We start from the raw sequence: 22,376 nt of genomic DNA, 5'->3' as shown, positions 1-22,376 counted from the left end.
CCACCTGCTGTCCGGGAGAGTGGCAGAATCCTCACCAACCCCACCCTGCCCAACCCTACACCACACCACACCACCCCACCCTACCCTGCCCAACCCTACACCACCCCACCCCACCCTACCCTGCCCAACCCTACACCACCCCACCCCACCCTACCCTGCCCAACCCTACACCACCCCACCCCACCCTACCCTGCCCAACCCTACACCACCCCACCCCACCCTACAGCAGGAATTCCTGTTCAAAATAGTTTTTCACAAATCTCTTTTATTTGGGATTCTGATAGTGTTTACACTGTTTATACTGTCTGAGTGTTTAGTCTATGTCTAGTTCTTATCTAGTGTTTATACTGTTTATTTATACTGTTTATATTGTTTGTCTGAGTGTTTAGTCTATGTCTAGTTCCTATCTCAAGTGTTTTTTTTATTTATTGCATTGCCTGTTTGCACCGTGGGTCAGAGAGGACTGATATTTCATCTGTGCTGTATGTCGAGCATGTAGAGCATATTTGACAATAAAGTTGACTTGACTTGTGATGCATTCATTTGGCCCAGTCCTCCCACACGAGACTCCTCATCTCCATTTGCAGAGATTTAGTGGGAGCTGAACACATTAACGTCACTCATGTGGCATTTTTCTTTTTTTTAATTTCAAGAACAATGTTTTATCACCTTTTGACTAGCTCCCACCTTCCAAAACTCAAACTGGTAGACCATTTTTCACCAGCTGGAAAGTGTGAGTCTTATCACTTCTAATGCTACATAGACTATCTATCTATCTATCTATCTATCTAGTTATTTAAAGAATAAGGAAATAAGAAGATCTCAATAACTGACTGATCCAACAGGCAAGTCCAGTAAAAGGAAGATGGTCCAGTAGACATGTGAGCTGGCAGCTGGTCAGATTAAGATGGAGTTTCTGCATGGTTCCTACTTGCACGGCTTTTGGATATTCACTTATCATTGTGAGATTACAGAATGGATAATGTTGATAAAATAAATGGTGGAACAAAAATAAATCAGTACAGTGTTCCAATTACAGAGGAGCTGCCAGGGTCCTTTGAAAACTAAGTAGAAATGAGAAATGTTCTCAGTAGCATGGTGGTGCAGTGGTTATCACTGTCACCTCACAGCAAGAAGGTTTCGAACCTCACGGCTGGCACGGAGGAGTTTATACGTTCTCCTCGCGCCTGTGTGGGTTTCCTCCCACAGTCCAAAGCTATGCAGATTCAGTCAACTGGCTCCTCTAAATCGTCCACAGGTGTGAATGTGATGGCTGTGTGTCTCTGTGTAGCCCTGCGATAGATTGGTGACCAGTGTGAACCCAACCTCTCACCCAAAGGCAGCTGTGATTTGCTCCAGCTTCCCCCGTGATCCCGACGGATAAGTGGTATGGAAAATGAATGAATTAACGAGGAACTGTTCTCATATAACAATTATTCCGACTCTAGCTCTTGTTTATACAGTATAAAAACCAAAAAAGGCAACTCAAACAGCAGAAAGCATTTCTCAGTGCAGGTCTCTGAGTTCAGCTGTAGTCCCTCACATGAGACCTCTACTAGGCAAAACCTCAGATTGGGTTGGAAGTATAAGTGAAAACAGGAAGGTGGAACTGTGAACACAGGAATGAAGAAGAGAAACAAACACTCATCTGCATTTAGAGAACTGTTAATGAGTTAATTCTTTGCTATAACAGTGATTGTAGTTAGCAAATATTAACCATTGGTCCTGCAATAATGCAGGAATGTGTTGAATCGCTTTGAACGGTGTTCTCAGTACTATTCCACCCTGATATGGAGTTTGACTATAGAGTGTAGCTTCATCTAGTGTACAAGACGAAAAGACAGAAAGGGAAAAGTGGCTGGAGGACAACTGTATTTACTGTAAAGATGGATACACCATGATGTGACTTTGTTGGGTCTTGGCATGCACACGCCCAAAAATATAATGTTACACAATGCAGAAAAACTAGTTCATGCTTTAACTGCCTCTAGGTTGGACTATTTTAACACCTTTTTGTCTGAATAAACTTTTAAACCCACAAATGACACCATATTTAATTTATATAGCACCTTTCACCAACCCAAGGATGCTTTACAGAGGAATGATAAACAGAAACCACTGCCACAAAAAAAAAAGACCCATTAGCAACTAAAAAGGAAATCAGTACAAAGAGACGGAAGAAACACAACGGGCCCTGTGATGACCTGGCGACTTGTCCAGGGTGAACCCCGCCTTTCGCCCGTAGTCAGCTGGGATAGGCTCCAGCTCGCCTGCGACCCTGTAGAACAGGATAAAGCGGCTACAGATAATGAGATGAGATGAGAAATACAACGATCACAAATAATGAGGACAAAAGACAGCAGATTTGCTCAAACCACAGTAAAGGAAGAGACAAAATGATCAGGAAAGGAGGGATAACAGAGAGAGGACTGAAGCTGAGTTTTGAACATGGGGAAAGAAGCCGTTCCACAAAGGCTCTGGGGAAGAGAATTCTACAGCTTATAGCTGGGACCCTAAATACTCTGGAACCCATGGTGGACAGTTTAAATCTCAGGATAGACAAGAAACAAGAAGATGAAGCAGCCTTGGGCCCAAAGGGTCACTGGCTCAATTCCTGGAACCGGCGGGAAAAATATGAGTGGAGTTGAGTGAATGAACACCACAACACTTTCCCTTCCCTTACTGACGTGCCCTTGAGCAAGGCCCCTAACCCCAGCTGCCCACTGCTCTGGGTGCGTTTGTGTGCGCTCACATCCCCAGATGGGTTAAATGTGGAGAAAGAATTTCACTGTGCTCATGTAACTCATGAAGGCTTCAAAAACATTTCCAAAATAAACAATTATTTCAATTTTAATATTTACAACAAATTTCAAAAAAAGTTGGGACAGTAAAGTATTTCCCCACTTTATAATGTTCCCATTCCTTCTCACAACACTTAAAAGATGTTTAGGGACTGAAGACAGCAAGTGATGAAGTATTTCAGGTGTTATTTTGTCCCGTTCTTCCTGTAAACAGGTTTTACGGTGTGTAACAGTTCAGGGTCGTCACTGTCATATTTTTCATTTCTAAATTCTCCACTGGGGACAGAGGGGGCACGCCCTCTTCTTCCACAGCCACACCTTTGTAATACGAGCAGAATGTGGTTTTGCACCGTCTTGACGAAGTCTCCCTGGAAAGGATGTTATCTTGAAAGCAGCATTTTTTTTTTCCATCCTGACACCCTCTAGGCCAATTGCCCGGTCAGTTGCCAGCCTCTGACAAGGCTGTCTGTGTCTATCGAGAGCACACAATCTACCGCCGGCTTGCTGGGTCTGTTGCAACTTAACAACCATTCATGCTCTCATTCACACCTACGCTCAATTTAGAGTCACCAGTTAACCTAACCTGCATGTCTTTGGACTGTGAGGGAAACCGGAGCACCCGGAGGAAACCCACGCGGACACGGGGAGAACATGCAAACTCTGCACAGCCAGCCACGGGGCTCCTTGGTGCTGAGTGGAGGACAGAGACATGCAATGTTTTAAAGGTGAAAAAAGGCAGTCTTAGACAGGGAGCTTGTGAGATTTTCAAAGGTGAGAGCAGAATCACATGTAATACCGAGGTTATGTACAGCGGGTGAAGGTTTAATAACAGTGCCATCAATGATCAGATTAAAATTGCTAATGGAAGAGGTCGGGGCGGCACGGTGGTGTAGTGGTTAGCGCTGTCGCCTCACAGCAAGAAGGTCCGGGTTCGAGCCCCGGGGCCGGCGAGGGCCTTTCTGTGTGGAGTTTGCATGTTCTCCCCGTGTCCGCGTGGGTTTCCTCCGGGTGCTCCGGTTTCCCCCACAGTCCAAAGACATGCAGGTTAGGTTAACTGGTGACTCTAAATTGAGCGTAGGTGTGAATGTGAGTGTGAATGGTTGTCTGTGTCTATGTGTCGGCCCTGTGATGACCTGGCGACTTGTCCAGGGTGAACCCCGCCTTTCACCCGTAGTCAGCTGGGATAGGCTCCAGCTCGCCTGCGACCCTGTAGAACAGGATAAAGCGGCTACAGATAATGAGATGAGATGAGATGGAAGAGATCATTAATTTGGAACCAATTAGTACAAGATCAATTTTATCATTAAGCTTTAAAAAATGCATTTCATCCACAGCTTTAGGTCCTGGTTACATTTGGGGAGGTAATGAAAATTCAGACCATGACAGCAAAGGCGTTGAGGGTAGCATGTAGATGGTGAACAGGAGAGGTCCTAAAACAGATCCCTGTAGGATGCTACAACTAACAAATGCCATAGAGGACTTCTACTTGGACATGGAAGTAAATTGCGGTCCATCTGCAAGATGTGATTTGAACCAGGAGAAGGCAGAGCCAAAAAATACCAATAGCAAAGACTCAAGAGAAAAACAGCTCGCGACAGTGTCAAAAGTATAGCTAAGGTCCCAAGAAGGAGAGCATCAAGAGCCCCAGCATCAGCAGAGAAGAGGTGGTCATTAACTACCCTAAGAAACACCGACTCTGGGTGAAAACCAGACTGAAATAGTTTGTAAAGATTATTCGTGGCAAGATGGGACTGTAGCTGGGAGGCGACAAACCTTTCAAGAAGTTCTGCAACGCAAGCCTATAGATGCTAAAATCAGAGGAGTTGAAACCAGGGTTAGTCCAGAATGGAGCAGTCTGAACTCACAGGAGTAGCCATGGCCTGAAGGTTAGAAAAGCAGCCTTGAGCCCAAAGGGTTGCTGGTTTGATTCCTGGGATTGGCAGGAAAAACGTGAGAGGAGTTGAGTGAATAAACAGCACTTTCCCCTTCCTCTGGAGTGCCCTTGAGCAAGACACTGAACCCCCAACTGCTCCCCGGGTGCTGTAGCATAGCTGCCGACTGCAACATGTGCGTGTGTTCAATGCCCCAGATGGGTGAAATGCAGAGGAGGAATTTTGCTGTACATGTGACAAATAAAGGCTTCTTCATTTAATCCAGAATGCAGCACACAGAGTACTGCATGAGCTAGAAAGTTTGATTATAGCACCCATACCACACTGACTCCCTGTGAAATTTCACACTGATTATAAAATATTACTCTCACCCCAGAGTACCTAAGCAAAATTTTGGTCTATTATTATACACTACCGTTCAAAAGTTTGGGGTCACTTTGAAATGTCCTTATTTTTGAAAGAAAAGCACTGTTCTTTTCAATGAAGATCACTTTAAACTAATCAGAAATCCACTCTATACATTGCTAATGTGGTAAATGACTATTCTAGCTGCAAATGTGTGGTTTTTGGTGCAATATCTCCATAGGTGTATAGAGGCCCATTTCCAGCAACTCTCACTCCAGTGTTCTAATGGTACAATGTGTTTGCTCATTGCCTCAGAAGGCTAATGGATGATTAGAAAACCCTTGTACAATCATGTTAGCACAGCTGAAAACAGTTGAGCTCTTTAGAGAAGCTATAAAACTGACCTTCCTTTGAGCAGATTGAGTTTGTGGAGCATCACATTTGTGGGGTCGATTAAATGCTCAAAATGGCCAGAAAAATGTCTCGACTAGATTTTCTATTCATTTTACAACTTATGGTGGGAAATAAAAGTGTGACTTTTCATGGAAAACACAAAATTGTCTGGGTGACCCCAAACTTTTGAACGGTAGTGTAATCCAAAGTTCAAAGACATGCAGGTTAGGTTAACATGGGGCAGCCTTGGGCTGAAGTGCCCTTGAGTAAGGCACCCAGCTGCTCCCCAGGCGCTGTGATATGGCTGCCCACGGTTCTGGGTATGTGTGCGCGCTCATTGCTCACTTGTGTACGTGTGTGTTCACTGCTTCAGAATGGTTAAATGCAGAGGTTACATTTCACTGTGCTCGAGTGTGCATGTGACGAAGGCTTCTTCTTCTTCGACGATGAAAAGGTGCAGGTTCCTTATCAGTACGTAGAATATGGAAATCTACAACAGGATGAGGAGCTACAAAGCCTTGCCAGCTATGGAACACTTCTCTAATTAGTGTTTGGGACTCACATAATTAAGTGTTGGCTGAAAACCTGCTTGTGTTTACTCGGGCATTGTTAAATAGCTGGTCTCCGAGGTAAAGGTGCAGCTCTGGGTGTTCCTAGACAAACAGTTATTGTAAACTAGAATGTTTTGATGCTGTTGCATCCCAAACATACACTTGTGTTCAAAATAATAGCAGTCCAACACGACTAACCAGATCAATCACTGTTTTTGGTGGAAATTATATTACTACATGGCAAATAATTTACCAGTAGGTGTAGTAGAGTCATAGAAAACCAACAGACCCAACATTCATGATATGCATGCTCCCGAGTCTGTGTAACCGAATAATTAAGTGAAAGGGGCGTGTTCAAAATAATAGCAGTGTGGAGTTTAATTAGTGAGATCATTCATTCTGTGAAAAAACAGATGTCAGTCAGGTGGCCCTAATTTAAGGATGAAGCCGGCACATGTTGTACATCCATTTCTCTCTGAAAACCTGAGAAACATGGGTCGTTCCAGACATTGTTCAGAAGAACAGCGTGCTTTGATTAAAACGTTGATTGGAGAGGTAAAACGTATACTGTAAAGAAGTGCAGAAAATGATGGGCTGCTCGGCTAAAATGATCTCCAGTGCTTTAAAATGGACAGCAAAGCCAGAGAGACGTGGAAGAAAACAGAAGACTACCATTCGAATGGATCGAAGAATAGCCAGAATGGCAAAGACTCAGCCAATGATCAGCTCCAGGGTGATCAAAGACGGTCTGAAGTTACCTGTGAGTTCTGTGACAATTAGAAGATGCCTGTGTGAAGCTAATCTATCGGCAAGAAGCCCCCGCAAAGTTCCACTGTTAAAAAAAAAGACGTGCTGAAGAGGATACAATTTGCCAAAGAACACATCGACTGGGCTAAAGAGAAACGGAAAAACATTTTGTGGACTGATGAAAGTAAAATTGGTCTTTTTGGGTCCAAGAGCCGCAGACAGTTTTTCAGACGACCCCCAGACACTGAATTCAAGCCACAGTCCACTCTGAAGACAGTGAAGCATGGTGGTGCAAGCATCATGATATGGGGATGTTTCTCTTACTGTGGTGTCGGGCCCATTTATCGCATACCAGGGATCATGGATCAGTTTGCATATATCAAAATACTTGAGGAGGTCATGTTGCCTTATGCTGAAGAGGAAATGCCCTTGAAATGGGTGTTTCAACAAGACAACGACCCCAAACACACCAGTAAGCGAGCAGCATCAGGGTTCAAGACCAACAAAATGAAAGTTATGGAATGGCCAGCCCAATCCCCGGACCTTAATCCGATAGAAAACTTGTGGGGTGACGTCAAAAATGCTGTTTCTGAGGCAAAACCAAGAAATGCAGAGGAACTGTGGAATGTTGTCAAATCATCCTGGGCTGGAATACCTGTTCACAGGTGCCAGAAGTTCTCAGAAACCGTGGTTATACAACTAAATATTAGTTTAGTGATTCACAGGAATACTAAATCCTTAAGATTTTTTCAGTTTATACAGTAAATATTTGGAGTTTGTAATGAAAAATGCAGACACTGCTATTTTTTTGAACAGCCCAATGTTCATTTTTCTTCATTTTCTGTAAAGTAATTAAAACATTGATACATTTTTCTTCATGTTTTGATGTAGAATATAATGTGCAGTGTTCCCAATGCATGGAAATAAAAACTATTATAAGGATTTTGAGCTTTACTCACGTTTTTAAACACGCTGCTATTATTTTGAACACAACTGTATGATCACTGAGGTTTCTTGACATTTGAACAACAGGACACTATTGTCCCAGGCTTCAAGTATGACTCTTATTTTAGAGAATGCACAGTTTGTGTCAAATCCATAAGAACCATTGGGTGTCTTAAGATTCTCAGTGGACCTTACAAACAGTGCCATGTTTGTGTTGTCAGTTTTCGTGCTTAAAGGAACAGTCCACCGTACTTCCATAATGAAATATGCTCTTCTCTGAATTGAGACGAGCTGCTCCGTACCTCTCCGAGCTTTGCGCGACCTCCCAGTCAGTCAGACGCAGTCAGACACGCCGTCACTCCTGTTAGCAATGTAGCTAGGCTCAGTATGGCCAACGGTATTTTTTGGGGCTGTAGTTAGATGCGACCAAACTCTTCCGCGTTTTTCCTGTTTACATAGGTTTATATGACCAGTGACATGAAACAAGTTCAGTTACACAAATTGAAACGTAGCGATTTTCTATGCTATGGAAAGTGCGCACTATAATGACAGGCGTACTAACACCTTCTGCGCGCTTCGGCAGCGCATTGATACGGAGCTCAGATATCAGATCTGTGAGCATATTTCATTATGGAAGTATGGTGGACTGTTCCTTTAAGGCAAACGCTAGGATTTGAGCCGCTACCATTTATCATTTTTCATGATAAGTTGTGATCTATTGTTAGCTCTGAGACGTGCATCCTCATCTGTAAATAAAAGGTCAAATTTGAAGAAACAAGTGCATCAATGAATAAAAATACTTAAACCTTAAGATTTTGTGTAAAAGTCCTCACACACTATAGTGCTGAGTTCTGTTGTGATCTGTAGAGTCTGAGCTATAGTAGGATTTTTCTTTTGTGTGAACGTGCTGGTGTTTCTGTAGCGTACTCAGTTGAGTGAAACTTTTTCCACACTGTATGCACTGATGAGGTTTCTCTCCTGTGTGGATGAGCTGGTGCCTCTGGAGAGTACTCAGGTGAGTAAAACTCTTCCCGCATTGCGAGCACTGATACGGCTTCTCTCCTGTGTGAATGCGCTGGTGTCTTTGGAGAGTACTCAAGTGAGTAAAACTCTTCTGACACTGTGAGCAGTGAAACGGCTTCTCTCCTGTGTGCACGCGCTGGTGTAATCGGAGGTTAACCTGCTGCGTAAAACACTTTCCGCACTCCGTGCAGTGATACAGCTTCTCTCCGGTGTGAACGCGTTGGTGTCTCTGGAGAGTGCTCAGCCGAGTAAAACTCTTCCCGCACTGCGTGCAGTGGCATGGCTTTTCTCCTGTGTGAAGACGCTGGTGAAGCTGGAGATTAACCTGTTGTGTAAAACTCTTCCCGCACTCTGAGCACTGATACGGTCTCTCTCCTGTGTGAACGAGCTGGTGTCTTTGCAGAGTGCTGAGCCGAGTAAAACTCTTCTCACACTGCGAGCAGTAGAATGGCTTCTCTCCCGTGTGAATGCGCTGGTGAAGTTGGAAACTTGTCTGCTGTGTAAAACTCCTTCCACACTGTATGCAATGATACGGCTTCTCCCCCGTGTGAATGCGCTTGTGTAACTGGAGGTTACCAGGTCGGGTAAAATTCTTCCCACACTCTGAACACTGATACGGCTTCTCCCCTGTGTGCATGTGCTGATGTAGCTGGAAATGATGCTGTCGAGTAAAATCCTTTCCACACTGTGAGCAGTGATACAGTTTCTCTCCTGTGTGAATGCGCTGATGGATTTGGAGATTAACAGCTCTGGTAAAACTCTTCCCACAGTCCAAGCAGTGATACGGCCGGTCTCTTGTATGAACGTGCTGGTGTTGTAGGAGATAACTCGGGTGAGTAAAACTCTTCCCACAGTCTGAGCAGTGATGAAGTTCTTTCTGAATTTGTCCAGTTTTAGTGTAGACGGTACCAGCGGATGTTTGCTGACTGCTGGAGCTGGTTGTGGACGTCACATTATTATGATTAATCACTCCGCATTTCAGCAGCCTCACGTATTCTTCATAATGGCATCTTTTGATGTGTTTGTGGAGGTAAATTTGACACGTGTAGGAAAATGAACACAATGAACAAGAGAAGACTTGCAACGGGAAGCTCTTCATTTCTGGAGAAGGAAATTAAAACAGGTTTTAGAACTTGGAGTGAAACTGAACAAAAATATAACTGTAACAACCAGTAATCATGCAAGCCTGAAGAGGGGGGAAAAGAGAGAAAAAAAAAAACACTCAACCTCACTACACCGCAAAAGCTCCAACTCCAGGGCCAGTGCAAGAAGAGCACTGCTTACCTGTCCATGCAAAGGAGCAATTGTTCCCAGACAGACCATTTGGAATCATCACCATTGCATGGGTCTAGAGAACGCCTTTCCAAATGGCAACCCAGTGCCCACTAAGCCTGGACTCCACGGTGCTGCTTGGGGGAAAGGTACCACTGGCAGGCTTCAGTATAGAAAGACGTGCAGTGACTGTGGGTGCCAGAATGTTGATGTATCCCTTAGTGCTGGCTTCCCTACTGTGAGCTGGCCTAGTGGTTAGCGTGTCCGCCTAAAAAATGCTACCTACTGCCATCTGGCAAGGCACACTGCAATACAGATGCAAGTGGGGAGTCAAACTCTCGCGGTTACCAGAGGACCAGCCCCCCCCACTGTAACCCTAGCTGTATAGGTGAGAGGCCGAGGACTACGGAAACGGAGATTGGTGCCACCTGATGCACCTTAACGGTTTGGTTAGTGCTGGGACAGAAGACTACCTGGGAAGACCAGGGCATGGCATGGGAAAGGCTTTAGATTGGCTTCCCTAGTCTAATTGATAGGGACTCTTACAATGTCACAGTGACACCCAACATATCCCCACAGCTTTGGTGGTAGTCACTTCAAATCTACTAATTCCCTGTACTCTTGTGTCAGAACTCCACAGGGTTTGACATCCAACTGATGGGAAATCCAGCATCTGCAGATGCCCCTATAGGGTGACCAGTTGCAATACTTGCACTCATAAATCATCAACGTTTACATGTACAATATTTAGCAGATGCCCTTTTCCAGCAAAATAGAAAAGTGCTTTGTAGTTTCTAAAAAAAAAAAAAATGTAAAAACTTTGTGCAATTTCATTAAGGTCAAGGAATAAGACTATCTTCCTACAAACCTTGTTGGAGGAGGTTAGTACCACATTTAAAAAAAAAAAAAAAGCATAATTGTATTTTAATAAATAGAAAATATTTATTTAGATAGGTCTTTAGAATTTGCTTTAGGACTGCCAATAACAGTGGTTCAGACAACCAGGAGTTCATGTCACCACTTGGGTGCCAGTACTGAGAAGGGTCTTGATGTGTGGCTTCCTTGAGAGGTGGTGACTCAAGTCAAGCTGGGCTAGAGAATTCTAAAATCTGATGTAGTAAACTACAGGAAGTCAGTGGAGGGAATGCAGCAATGGGGTTTTGTGGGACAACATGGGGAGACTGGAAACAAGTCTTGCAGCTGCATTCTTGACTCAGCTGCAAGGGCTGTATGGTATGCACTGGCAGACCTGCCTGGAGTTTCATTTTGACCAGAGATGTCCCAACTGCACTCTATAAACTGCTGCCGACTCCCCCACAATAAGAGCTAATTGAGCACATCAGCATGGACATGACCTAGTCAGATAAGCTTGTAGTACACCTGGAAAGATTGTGGTGCATTTCATTTACTAGGTAGTACTGATGAGTACCCTGGCCCCAAAGAAATTAATTAAGATAGGAGACCCTGCTGGGGTTCTTAGGTGCCAAAAGGATGAACAAAGTTTGGTCTCCATGGGACATCATCCATCTCAGGCCCCACCACTGTTACACTGATTACCTGTATGATATTATCCAGTCAGAGCTACAGGCATTTCTATCTGGACAGGCCCACCTGGCAGTCTGCTGGAGTATATGGCCATCAGAAAGGCTGTAATCAAGCAAGATGGTCTGCACCCAAAGGGGCACCACCAGTGGTTCTGCTCACTGGTGTTAAAGATGCACAACAGGTCATTATCCTTTGTTCAGAGGCACCTTGACTTCTGCAGGCACTGGCTGAGACCTGACCCAAAGCAGTCAGAGAAACCCAGTCCCCAGGAGAGTTGGAATAGGGATTGATCAGGTTTGCAGTGAGCCACAAATTACCACAATATAGAATTGATCAATACTCAAGGGGGTCTATACTGTAAGCTGGCCTAATGGTTAGTGTGTCTACCTCTCCATCGGGAGATCGCGAGGTCTACTCGCAGTCGGGTCATACCAAAGACCATCGTAAAAATGGTACCTACTGCCATCTGGCAAGGCACACTGCAATACAGATGCGAGTGAGGAGTCAAAGGCCGAATCCCATTTCACCCCTTGGACCAACCCCTTGGCCCTTCCCCTCCATTTTGCGCGTTCACGTGAAGGGGTAGGGGTATCCCAATCCCAGTTAACGCGGAGGGGTAGGGGAAGGGGTAGGGCTTCTGTACCCCTCCAAACGGAGATTTTCCTGGAGCTGACTCCGAACGAAGGGGTTTGAGTGATTTCCCACAATGCTATGCGGATTTCAGCGAGATTTCATGCGGATTTCAGAAAGATGGCGGTTCCCGCGGCGAAAGATTGTCATAAATGTATTTTCTCCATTATTTACGTGTTTTAAGTTGTTATCCAGAGGAAACACGCCGCTTGATTCGCTTTCGAGCTGAGAATGAGCAGCGATTTCTGAAATCCAAGCTGCTGCTAAAAAGCTTTGGGAGTGAGTATTGTTTTCGGTTGCTTGACTGCGTACGTTTTGTTCTGTTATTCTCGCTTTTATTGTTTACATGAGTGTTCTGACACCTCATTCTGTCGGATGTGGTGCACGAAGCGCCAAAGATATCCCATTCAGTGGTGTTAGTTAACAAATCACACCCTGCCAGCAGAGATTTCTGGTTCTGCCTCTGGCTCTGACTGTAGCGGCTGGTCGCAGCCAATGACGCATTTGGTCGCGTTTTGCTAACGTAAACGCTGACGGAGGTACGCGATGATGTATGCGATCGTTGAAGGGCTACCCCAATACGTAGGGGTTGAATTTCAAGCCCTATCCCTTGTAGCTCAGTTTCAAGGGGAAGGGCCAAGGGGAAGGGGGAGGGGGAGGGGTAGAAATTAGAATTGGGATTGGGCCAAACTCTCGTGGTTACCAGAGGACTAGCCCCCCCACTGTAACCCTAGCTGTATAGGTAAGAGACAGAGGGTTACAGAAACAGAGATCTGTGCTGCCCAATGCGTCTTAATGGTCTGGTTAGTACTGGGACAGGAGACTGCCTGGAAAGACCAGGGCATGGCATGGGAAGGACTTTAGACTTTTAGACAAGGGGGTCAATATTAAGTCTTGGTGAATTCAGGCTGTACGTGGTCCATGAAGCACCAAAATCTGATTCAAGACGAAGTATTGGTAAAGTTCAAAAACATCAAATCCCATTCTGTTCTGACTTGGAGACCATTCCTCACCATCCTAAACTACATAAGTTGCAAGCATAATTTTCAGGCACATTATCTTCCCCCTGAAACACCACACTGAAACGTTCCCTGGCATGGCTGTGTGCCGCTGTATAGCTTGCTTAAGCACAATGGAAAATTGGTTCAGCAGAAATCAGGTAAGAATTAGAGACAGAAGTAACAGAGAAGCCATACAGTTACTGGAACAGCCACACTGTACTTGTGCTCAAGCTGGTCCTTGTCTGCATGAACCTCCACCAGATGAATGTTGTTTGTAAATTTGGTGCCTATCCAATGTCTTCTACCGGCAAAATTGGCTCCTGGATTGGCTGAGGCACTGGCTACATTTCAAAGACAAATGGGACCCCAGAGTGCATATTCCGCTGCTTATTCACGTCTTTGTAACCTATACTAATGACCACCAGTAGCACATGTATGCAAATCTGTAAGTCAGTGACAAGTTAATCTTATCATTACCATTTGTTGACTTTTTGTTCCATAGGTAGTCGAACGTAACACCAAGATGTTTGGCATACTCCTCTTCATACCACACCAGGAGCTCCTGCCCTAGTTTGATGGGTTGACAGCATCGGTAGAGAATCCCTCCTTGATACTGGCATGCCACGAGATTCTTCTCATCACTGTTACGAGCGCAATTTACATACCTAAAAACACAAAAGATTACAGATAAGATTACAGATTCCAAGACCCAACAGCTGGCAGAAATATACAGTGAATTCTTCACCTCATCCAGTTAGCATGTGTCTCTCTCTTAGCATCGATGTATTCCTCACACTGCATGCTCTTGTATATCTGAAAAAAATGTTAGCACGCATTATTTATTTACAAAAAAATAAAGACAACAGATGAAATGCAAAATGTTTGTTAAGCGTCTCTACATTTTATTGCCTTTTCAAATAAGTGACGATGAATATGCAATGGTTTTGGTGGCAGAATCATTGCTTTAGATTTTGTGCATCTCTGTGAGGAACAATGTTGCATTTGGAAAGAAAAAAAAAAAGGCATGGTTTGCATATCTAAACATTTCACTGACTATAAATTAGGACCCCATCTGCAACACTTCTGATATTTACTGTATAATACTGCAGAACTCACTCACCACCCAAGAGTAGACACTGTTCATGGCTTCCTCTCGGTCTACCAGATCTCCCTGGTAAGGCCCAAAGTGCACACCAACGGGAACAGTCTCTCCCTTATTAAACACCCCCAGGCCTGAGTCAGAAACAGTAGACTTCTGAATCTCAAGACCAGGAGGAAGGGTTTGTTTGGCTCGATCAGTGACCCCCATGGGAACAAGAGTATCGTTGATAAAGAGGGCTTCGCCATGAACCTCACAATCACTGATGAAGAAAGATCTGCAAACCTCACAGTCTGGAAAGAGATGATACAAAAGTAAGAAACTTTACCAATATCACTCAAATTTTCCCACTTGTTCGTTATTGCAAACTTGGGGCAGGCTTGGGTTGAAAGAGTCCTTGAAGCCAGTCACAGTAACCCCTTTTTTCTGCATCAATTTCCTGAGTTGCATTCTGTCTATTCCTATCCTCCAGTTTTTCATGTTTCTTCCACACATCCTACAACCTCCTACAGAATCTGTCTACATGCAGCAGCAAGGAAGTGGAGAAAGTTCAGGACCCCTGCTGACCTGTCCTGCTACCAGTCCCTCCTTGCTGAGTTCACAGCCTCGCTTAAATCAGCCAAGCTCAAGTTTTATCACTCCAAAACTCTCATCCATCTCTAACCCTCGTCAACTGTTTTCTATTTTCTCTTCTCTCCTCAGCTCTCCACCAGCTGCACCTCAGTCCTCCATCACTGCAGAGGACTTTGCGGTCTTTTCTGAGGAAAAAAAAAAGATCATAGTCATTCACAACTCCTTCACCGCACCTGCCAGCATTTCTCAACCATAAAATACGTTTGTTTTGGCAGGGAGGAGGAATGTTGTCAGGTGACAGGGAAGCCATGGCCCAATGGCCAAAAGGTCGTCGGTTCAATTCCCTGGACCAGCAGGAATGCCTGAAGTGCCCTTAAGCAACGCACCTAACCCCCAACTGTTCCCCAGGCTGCTCTGGGTGTGTTGTACATCACTCTGGATAAGAGCATCTGCTAAATCCCATTAATGTAAATGTAATTAACATGGTGTGGCCAATATACTCAGATTTTACAATGCAGAACTTGTTAAATAGCCCCAGGATATTGGAGTGTCTGGTCATTTCTTTATTTCTAAACTGTAACTACAAGAGGCTACACATCATCTCAACTTTCTAAGCTTCCCTTGATAGATCATCGTACAGCCCATACCAGTTGCATCTGATTTTATCTGCAAAGAGCCGGTATGGGTGCAGATTTTCATCCCAGTCAAGCTGGAGCCACATCAGATTTCACCTGTTTAATCAGTTCATTTTAGCTTTCAACTGACTATCAGGTGTGGCCTTTGCGTCGCTGGAATGAAAACCTGCATCCAAGCTGGCTCTTTCTGGATAAGACTGGACACCAACGCTCTGTACAGTAATGTGCACCACAAACTGATTTTGACACAGTTATAACAGCAGAGTTGTTTAGGGGCCATTCTCAGAAAATGTGACAAATTCAGTTTTAAACATGTCTTCCCCCCCAAAAAAAAAGGAAATTAATCCTGGCCCTCTATTATACATTTATTTTAAGAAAGAATTTAACAGAGCAGTAAAAAAATTTTTAGACAACTTGTCTGCATTTGCAAAAATTTTATTTAGCCTAAATATACCAAAATGTCATTACCGCCATGTGTCTAAATGAGAATTAGTGAAATTTCAATGAAAATAATTCCTTTGTTTTAAATTTTATTTTTACTTTTGTTTCTGAAATATTACCTCTATACCTTCACTTTTTATTGTGGAAAGTATCATGATCTTTGCTTCAACAGGTTTTGGTGTATAGCCTAAAATATATGCACAAGAATGTGTACTGTCTTGATGTCTTTACCGTTACGCAAATGGTAAACTCATGCTGTAACTCAGGGCTTTGACAAGAGAGGGCAGTGCAGCTCCATGAGGAAGGACCAGGATGTTGAGCAGCCATTTTGAAGGAAAAAAAAAAAAAAATCAATCACTGGTGCATGAATGTTGGAATCCAGGATACTGATCAGGTAAATATGAAATTTCAAGATGTCAGGGAAATTAACTGTCTTTGCCGTTACCCCCAAAAGATAAAGATGCTGCATGTTGAGAAAGTTTAGTTCACCGAGTAGCAAGTTCGGATGGGATAATAAATTCATAATTTGTTTATCTTTTTTTTTTTTTGCACTCAGTGACCCAAAAATGCCACAAGATATCTTTACAGTTACTCTATAGGGTAACGGTAAAGACAACAACTGGGCATTATGTTTTCATAACAATGATATATCTTGCTTTGTGAATTCATGAAATATGCTTTTTCTTTGTCTATTAAATATATTTACAGGGATTGTAACTAAAATTAGTAGATACAAAAAATTTTTTAAAATGTCTTTACCGTTACTCGTAATTTTTTTTTTTTGAGAATGGCCCATAGACATCATGTTCTTACAAACTGGGTGATGGGCAGAACTCTGTGACCAAGGACTAATCCCTGAGAAAGCACCCTTAAAGATCATAGGCAACGGTTTTCAATTTATGCACATTTGAAACTTTATATGTTAAAAAAACCCTGCAATTTTCTTCTGGTCCCAACAAGTATTGTTAATAAGTAATAATTAAAATAAGTTAGAATAAGTTAGCGCGGATCGTGGCGAATTTCTGTTCGGCGATTTTTGTAACCACTCGGCACGTGACGTCATTCAAGACAAACAAACCACTTGAGTTGAGTCCACTTCAGTTTACTTGCATTGCCGTTCGGCTTGAGTGCAGACGTGTGTTCAGGAATTTCCAAAGAAAACCCCCATGCCTTATGCCGCTTTTCCACTACAAACGCGGCTGAACCGTGCCGTGCCGAGTCGAGCTGAGTCGGGCTGAGCGGGGCTGTTGGAGTTGCATTTCGACTACAACCGCGCTGAACCGTGCTGGCTGGAAGTGGGTGGACACATTGGGTGGAGTTAGCGAAAGTCGGTGGACGTCACGTGATGTCGTTAAGCAGCGCAAACAGTGACATCAGTGACAGTGGCGGAACAAGTCAGAGCCGGGCCGGGGGCGGGGCAAATGACCGGACCCTTTATTAAAGCTTATCATAACATCATTTTAGGCTACAAAATGTCCGCAACTGCGGTGTTTACCAATTTCAACACTACCGGGTGCAACTATGTTATTTAGTACATCAAGTCCTTCAAACGAACATGTAACTCAGAAACAAAAAACATTAGGATACTGTACATGGCTCATAATAAAACATCAATAGCCTATACTGCGCACATTATTTGAAGGGCATACGAATGAGCGCTCAGAGGTTGCAGCAGTGACAGGAAGAGTCAGAAATAAAAGGAGGGCGGTGCAAACCTCACTGAATGCACTGTGTTTACCAATTTCAACACTCCGGGGTGCAACTATGTTAGTTTGTACATTAAGTCCTTCAAACGAACATGTAACTCAGAAACAAAAAAACATTAGGCGACATACTGTACATGGCTCATAATAAAACATCAATAGCCTACTGCACGCATTATTTGAAGGGCATACGGCGAGCCTTGCGCTCCGCGAACTCGTCCACGATGCTCTGTATGTCACTGATTCAGTGAGCTTTTAAGCGGTAGTCTCACGACCCGAATAGTAAACAATAAACATGGAGGACATGGAGTCGTTAGTGTTGCTGGTCTTGGTGCTGTGGCTTGACAATGCCAACAGATACTGGCAAGAGCGTATAGATGAGGCGAGGCGCATAAGGCTTCAGAAATTCTCGTAATTCGTAATTCTTCTTCTTCCGGGTTTGCGGTGTTTACAGATCCCAGCGCGCTCGCGGGGCGTGTGTGGGCATGTGAGGACACTCCTCCTCACCAATCAGTGCACAGGGGAGTGTCTGCTCACGCCCCCAGCCTCAGTCAGCACGGTTTGGCTCGCTTCAGCCCCACTCCAAAACGGTGCGAGTTTTAGGGGCTAAGCAGGGCTGAAACGAGCTGAGTCGTGCTGGTTTTTGGTAGTCGAAACGCGAGCCGTGTCGGGCTGAAGTGAGCTGAAGCGAGCTGAAGTGAGCTGAAAAAGGGTAGTGGAAAAGGGCCATTATTGTTGTGCAGTGAACTGTAACAACGGGACCAGTTCAGGAAGAAGTTTTTACCTTTTTCCGAGAGAGAAGAGGCGGAGAGAGTGGGTTGGCTTTTTCCAAAAGAGGAGAAGAGGTGGAGCGAGTGGGTTGGCTTTTTCCAAAAGAGGAGACGAGGCGGAGAGAGTGGATTGTGCGCGTGAAGCCAGAGGGTTGGCAGCCGGGTAAATACGCCACTCTGTGCTCCGAACACTTCGACGATGATTCATTTTTGAAGAATCCCCATCTGATGGAGAGTTTAGGTGTCAGTGTCAGACAGAGAAGCTCAAACCTGACGCTGTTCTGACAAAATTCGAGCACAAAATCAAACAGTCACAAAAGAAACGGACCAGCAACGTTCAAGCAAAAAGAAGATTGGAGGTAAACATTTTTACCTTTTTCATTTAAATGCTTGGTAGTTGAAAAAAAAAAATCATTGATAGACAAGATAAAGATGTCAGGCCCGATATATTGACACCGGGAAATACCGCGGATGGCAGGCTAATGTGGCCTACCGGCGCACTGTCAAGTAATTGTTACCTATATCCACTATGGCTTTGCAACGGCCACAGGTTCATACATACGGTTTCACCTCTCGATATTCAATTTGGAGAGTTCCTACTTCAAAATCGCTCTCGCTTTCAGACATTTTACACAACCTCTCACGACCAAAGTCCGTACACGCGTGCTTGGTTTGCAAGTAAACACAGAGCTGCTCCCGGTCTGTTTGCCTTGAATGACGTCATGACGACGGTCCCCTGGCGGTGAAAGTGTGCGTGAGAGAGATGTAAACAAACCTTCGGAACTTGCGCAAACCAGTATATTTTAACCATTTTATTCAATTTTAGGCTGCAAATTAGACACCAGGAAGATTGAATTCGCTTTTTGGGTCGTTCTTCTAGACAATAAAGTTGATATTCTACGTTCTACCTCTGACCCTTACCTATGACCTTTAAAGTCTTATGGGCTACTAATGCATCCACTGTCTTACAGAGATAGTCATCATCTTCAGGTTCCTCCTCTTTTACAGGCATCTCCTGAAATACTTCATTGTCTTCATCCATAATGATCACCCGTCTCACAGACTGCGTTCCTCCACCTAAAATTTTATGCAATTGGAATTTAAATCCAATCAATTCTTGTAAAACTGTGAAGCACAAAACACAAAAAGGAGACCAATTATATTGGTGTGGTCTGATCCCCCAGACTTACCGTGGGAGTCGTCATCTTCAGGTTCTTCTTCCTTAACAGTCTTCATGAATTCTTCATCTGACTGGTTAACAGGGGTGACATTTACATTTGTCTCAGAGCTTTCTCCATTTCCATCTGAAATTTAGTTTTAATTAAACATTGGCAAGTAAACATAAAAATAGAGAAATGGCATTTCTCAACATGGTCCAGTCAGACAGTAAGCCCAATAAGTACTGAACCCCACAATGGACTCTACTGTCTTACAGGGGTAGCCTTCATCTTCAGGTTCCTCCTTCTTTACAACCTTTTGCTGGTCCATGATGGGGACACATCCCCCAGAGTTTAATGTCTCTCCAGCTGAAGTTGTGGTCTGCATGTCTTCACATATCTAATGACCAAAAAAAACACACTCACCAATGAGTCTCAAACCACAATTAAAGTTTGTACTTACTATTTTTTCCTTTGTATCTGTACGTATACTTAGCATGGTAATTTGTGTTCCTTGCTTTTATGTGGGCTATAATGACCTTAGTATTGTTTTACTGTGCCTATTGGTAAACTGACAATTAGTCAAGAGTGGTTTCAGGCCCTCCAACGTGCGAGTTGTGAGCAGGACTTACTCCAAAATCCTCGCAAGCTCCAAACTGGACTTCTGTGTGGCTGCACTAATTGTCTTTTGGCTAACAAAATGTTCTATACAATTAGTTTTGCTGTATGCATTTAGTCTCTCTTTCTTACCCAAAAGACCAGCAAGGTCTTTTTAGGCACACTACATATAGAAGGCCCTTTTCACTGCTACTGTAAGGTTCATGTTTCTAGATCAAACCTAAATCATCGGTCTTCATCCTTCTTGACCTCTCAGCAGCCTTCACTTGACCACCTCATGAAGCTGGTTAAGATAATGCCAATAGTGTGCAAAGTGTCATCAAGGTAAACAGTGGCTACTTTAAAGAATCTAAAATATGAAATAAACACTTTTTGTCTGACACATAATTCCAGATGTTATTTCATAGTGTTTGACACCTTCAGTTTTGTTCCATCTCATCTCATTATCTGTAGCCGCTTTATCCTGTTCTACAGGGTCGCGGGCGAGCTGGATCCTATCCCAGCTGACTACGGGTGAAAGGCAGGGTACACCCTGGACAAGTCGCCAGGTCATCACAGGGCTGACACATAGACACAGACAACCATTCACACTCACATTCACACCTACGCTCAATTTAGAGTCACCAGTTAACCTAACCTGCATGTCTTTGGACTGTGGGGGAAACCGGAGCACCCGGAGGAAACCCACGCGGACACGGGGAGAACATGCAAACTCCACACAGAAAGGCCCTCGCCGGCCACGGGGCTCGAACCCAGACCTTCTTGCTGTGAGGCGACATCGCTAACCACTACACCACCGTGCCGCCTAGTTTTGTTCTATAATGTAGAAAATAGTCACAATACAGGAAAAAAAAAAAAAAACTATGAATGAGTAGAGAAGGGGTGTACAGGGTTCGCCATCCATTATCTGTAACTGCTCATCCTGTGCAGGGTCGCGGGCGAGCTGGATCCTATCCCAGCAGACTATGGGTGAGAGGCGGGGTACACCCTGGACAAGTCGCCAGATCATCACAGAGCTGACACAGACATAAACAACCATTCACACCTACAGTCAATTTAGAGCCACCAATTATCCTAACCTGCAGGTCTTTGGACTGTGGGGGGAAAACCGGAGCACCTGGAGGAAACCTACACAGACACGGGGAGAACATGCAAACTCCGCACAGAAAGGCCCCCGTTGGCCGCTGGGCTTGAACTGCTAACTACCATCAGGGCTCAAAATTCGCGGTGGTCCGGTCGCCTGAGGCGACTTAATTTGTCATTAGGCGGGTAATTCCTGTCACTAGGCAGCCCGGCTGGCTAGTTGAAAATAAAAAACATATATGAAGCGAAGATTCAGACGCATCGTCAACTAAAGCCGCCACATATTAAGCGCGTGCCGTGTCTGTGTTAATCGATGTGTTTATTGGCAGGACGGAAAATACCAAAGAACTCCGAATCATATCGTGTACGAGTCAGGCTGTCGGTTTTTTCACTACATCGCATGCATATAACGCATCTCACTGAATATCGCGGTAATCACGTGTAGTATTGGACCAGGTGGGTGGAGCACAGAAGCACGGCAGGCCAGAACCGAGTTCTCAATGAACTATTTATTGCTAGCTTTTCAGCCTTTTATCACTTCCCAGCCCCGTGCGCGCACACACACACACACACACACACACACACACACACACACACACACGTTTTCTGGTTGGGGAGAGAGAGCTCCCTTTCTCTGCTCTCCTCTCCTTTTAAAGGGTGCGGTCACTTAGCCTGGGCCCGCCCATCCTAAGCGTGACGCAACACGAGGGCCTGTTGCGAGCTTAGTCTGGCAAGGCAAGCTATCTACAGCTCTTCCAAGCTCCCGAAAAATCGGGAGCCAATCAACTTTGAGCATCTCCAACGGCCCTGGGTAGAGGCGTGTTCAAGGCAGTGACGTAGTAGAACTGCGACCGGAAGCCATAGATTGTTTACAGAATCTATGCTGGAAACGCTTCATTCACTAGAAACATTACGAACATGGAGCAGCGGCAAGCCTTTGACACAGCGGTAGATGCTGTATTGAAAGCATTCAACGGGAAGTTCTCATTGAAAACGGAGCAAAGAGCAGCCCTGGAGGTATTTATCTTCTTCCTGTTACTCAAGCAGTTTCCGTCGCATCACATACGTCAGAGGAAAGAGTGATGTGATTGGTTTAAGCTTCGTCACAGCCTTTTCTGGCTTCGACCAGTAGCAAACTGAGGCATTTCAGGG

The 22,376-nt window shown here is 44.4% G+C and overlaps 2 protein-coding genes across 2 annotated transcripts in view; one reads left to right on the top strand and one right to left on the bottom strand.

The window, feature by feature from the left end:
- The window catches only part of LOC132864475 (NLR family CARD domain-containing protein 3-like), a 1,256,659-nt gene that overhangs the window by 297,406 nt on the left and 936,877 nt on the right, over positions 1-22,376 (top strand). The window lies entirely within an intron of this gene.
- The window catches only part of LOC132864477 (zinc finger protein 271-like), a 79,584-nt gene that overhangs the window by 26,280 nt on the left and 30,928 nt on the right, over positions 1-22,376 (bottom strand). The window contains exons 2-9 of the mRNA XM_060897898.1: positions 19,800-19,923; positions 19,557-19,670; positions 19,336-19,443; positions 14,266-14,537; positions 13,891-13,958; positions 13,623-13,810; positions 8,617-9,798; positions 1,947-1,965 (exon numbers count right to left, since the gene is read on the bottom strand). Of these exons, the coding sequence (XP_060753881.1) occupies positions 1,947-1,965; positions 8,617-9,798; positions 13,623-13,810; positions 13,891-13,958; positions 14,266-14,537; positions 19,336-19,443; positions 19,557-19,670; positions 19,800-19,911 (2,063 nt within the window). The 5' untranslated portion in view covers positions 19,912-19,923. The remainder of the gene's footprint in view (positions 1-1,946; positions 1,966-8,616; positions 9,799-13,622; positions 13,811-13,890; positions 13,959-14,265; positions 14,538-19,335; positions 19,444-19,556; positions 19,671-19,799; positions 19,924-22,376) is intronic.

The sequence above is a fragment of the Neoarius graeffei genome, chromosome 17 (assembly GCF_027579695.1).
Source record: "Neoarius graeffei isolate fNeoGra1 chromosome 17, fNeoGra1.pri, whole genome shotgun sequence".
Taxonomy (NCBI): Eukaryota; Metazoa; Chordata; class Actinopteri; order Siluriformes; family Ariidae; genus Neoarius; species Neoarius graeffei.
The sequence above is the reverse complement of the archived record's forward strand: the minus strand, read 5'-3'. Positions and strand labels throughout refer to the sequence as shown.